Source organism: Geospiza fortis, unplaced genomic scaffold, assembly GCF_000277835.1.
Source record: "Geospiza fortis unplaced genomic scaffold, GeoFor_1.0 scaffold333, whole genome shotgun sequence".
Lineage (NCBI taxonomy): Eukaryota > Metazoa > Chordata > Aves > Passeriformes > Thraupidae > Geospiza > Geospiza fortis.
In genome coordinates this window covers 4308967-4309501 of record NW_005054347.1, presented here as the reverse complement: position 1 = coordinate 4309501, position 535 = coordinate 4308967, and the positions used below count along the sequence as shown (strand labels likewise).

Sequence of the window (535 nt, the reverse complement as noted above, 5' to 3'; positions counted from 1 at the left end):
GCCGGCAATCCGCGCTCCCGGCAGAACCGGAGCGGCCTCCGGACCACAGAGGGTGTCCCCAGGGTGGATGTAAAAACCCCAGTGGTGTCCCCAGGGTGGATGTAAAAACCCCAGTGGTGTCCCCAGGGTGGATGCCGGCGCGGGCAGACCCACCAGCAGAGTGATCCTGCGGGGCTGAGGGAAAAGGCAGGAGAAGGGAAAAGGCCAGGCTGCCTGACAGGGGTGGAAGGGGAACGGAGCTGGGGATGCCCCACCGCTTCACGCACTAAAGAGGAGATGTGGGTCAGTTATTTTTGTTTATCGCCTCGAAGGAGCGAGGAATGGATGGAGACTCGACAAGAGACCAGACCGAAAGGCAGACAGTGGTCCCACCACCCTCGTCTGCAGGACATGACCCCCAGGCGACCGCCCCAAAGAGTGTCCCGGACCCCACGGGGGGATCCTACAACTCCCAGGCCCCCCGCGGCCGGGGTCCTGCACCCCCTGCGCCTCACCTCCACGATACGAGCGCACTGCGTCCCCTTGCCGCCCCGGG

The 535-nt window shown here is 65.0% G+C and overlaps 1 protein-coding gene across 1 annotated transcript in view; it reads right to left on the bottom strand.

The window, feature by feature from the left end:
• Nucleotides 1–530, bottom strand: part of CMPK1 (cytidine/uridine monophosphate kinase 1) — a gene marked incomplete at its 5' end in the record, with an annotated part of 14510 nt that extends 13980 nt beyond the window's left edge. The window contains one exon of the mRNA XM_005423151.2: nucleotides 495–530. Coding sequence (XP_005423208.2) covers nucleotides 495–530 — 36 coding nt within the window. The remainder of the gene's footprint in view (nucleotides 1–494) is intronic.
• Between the last annotated feature and the right edge of the window lie 5 nt (nucleotides 531–535).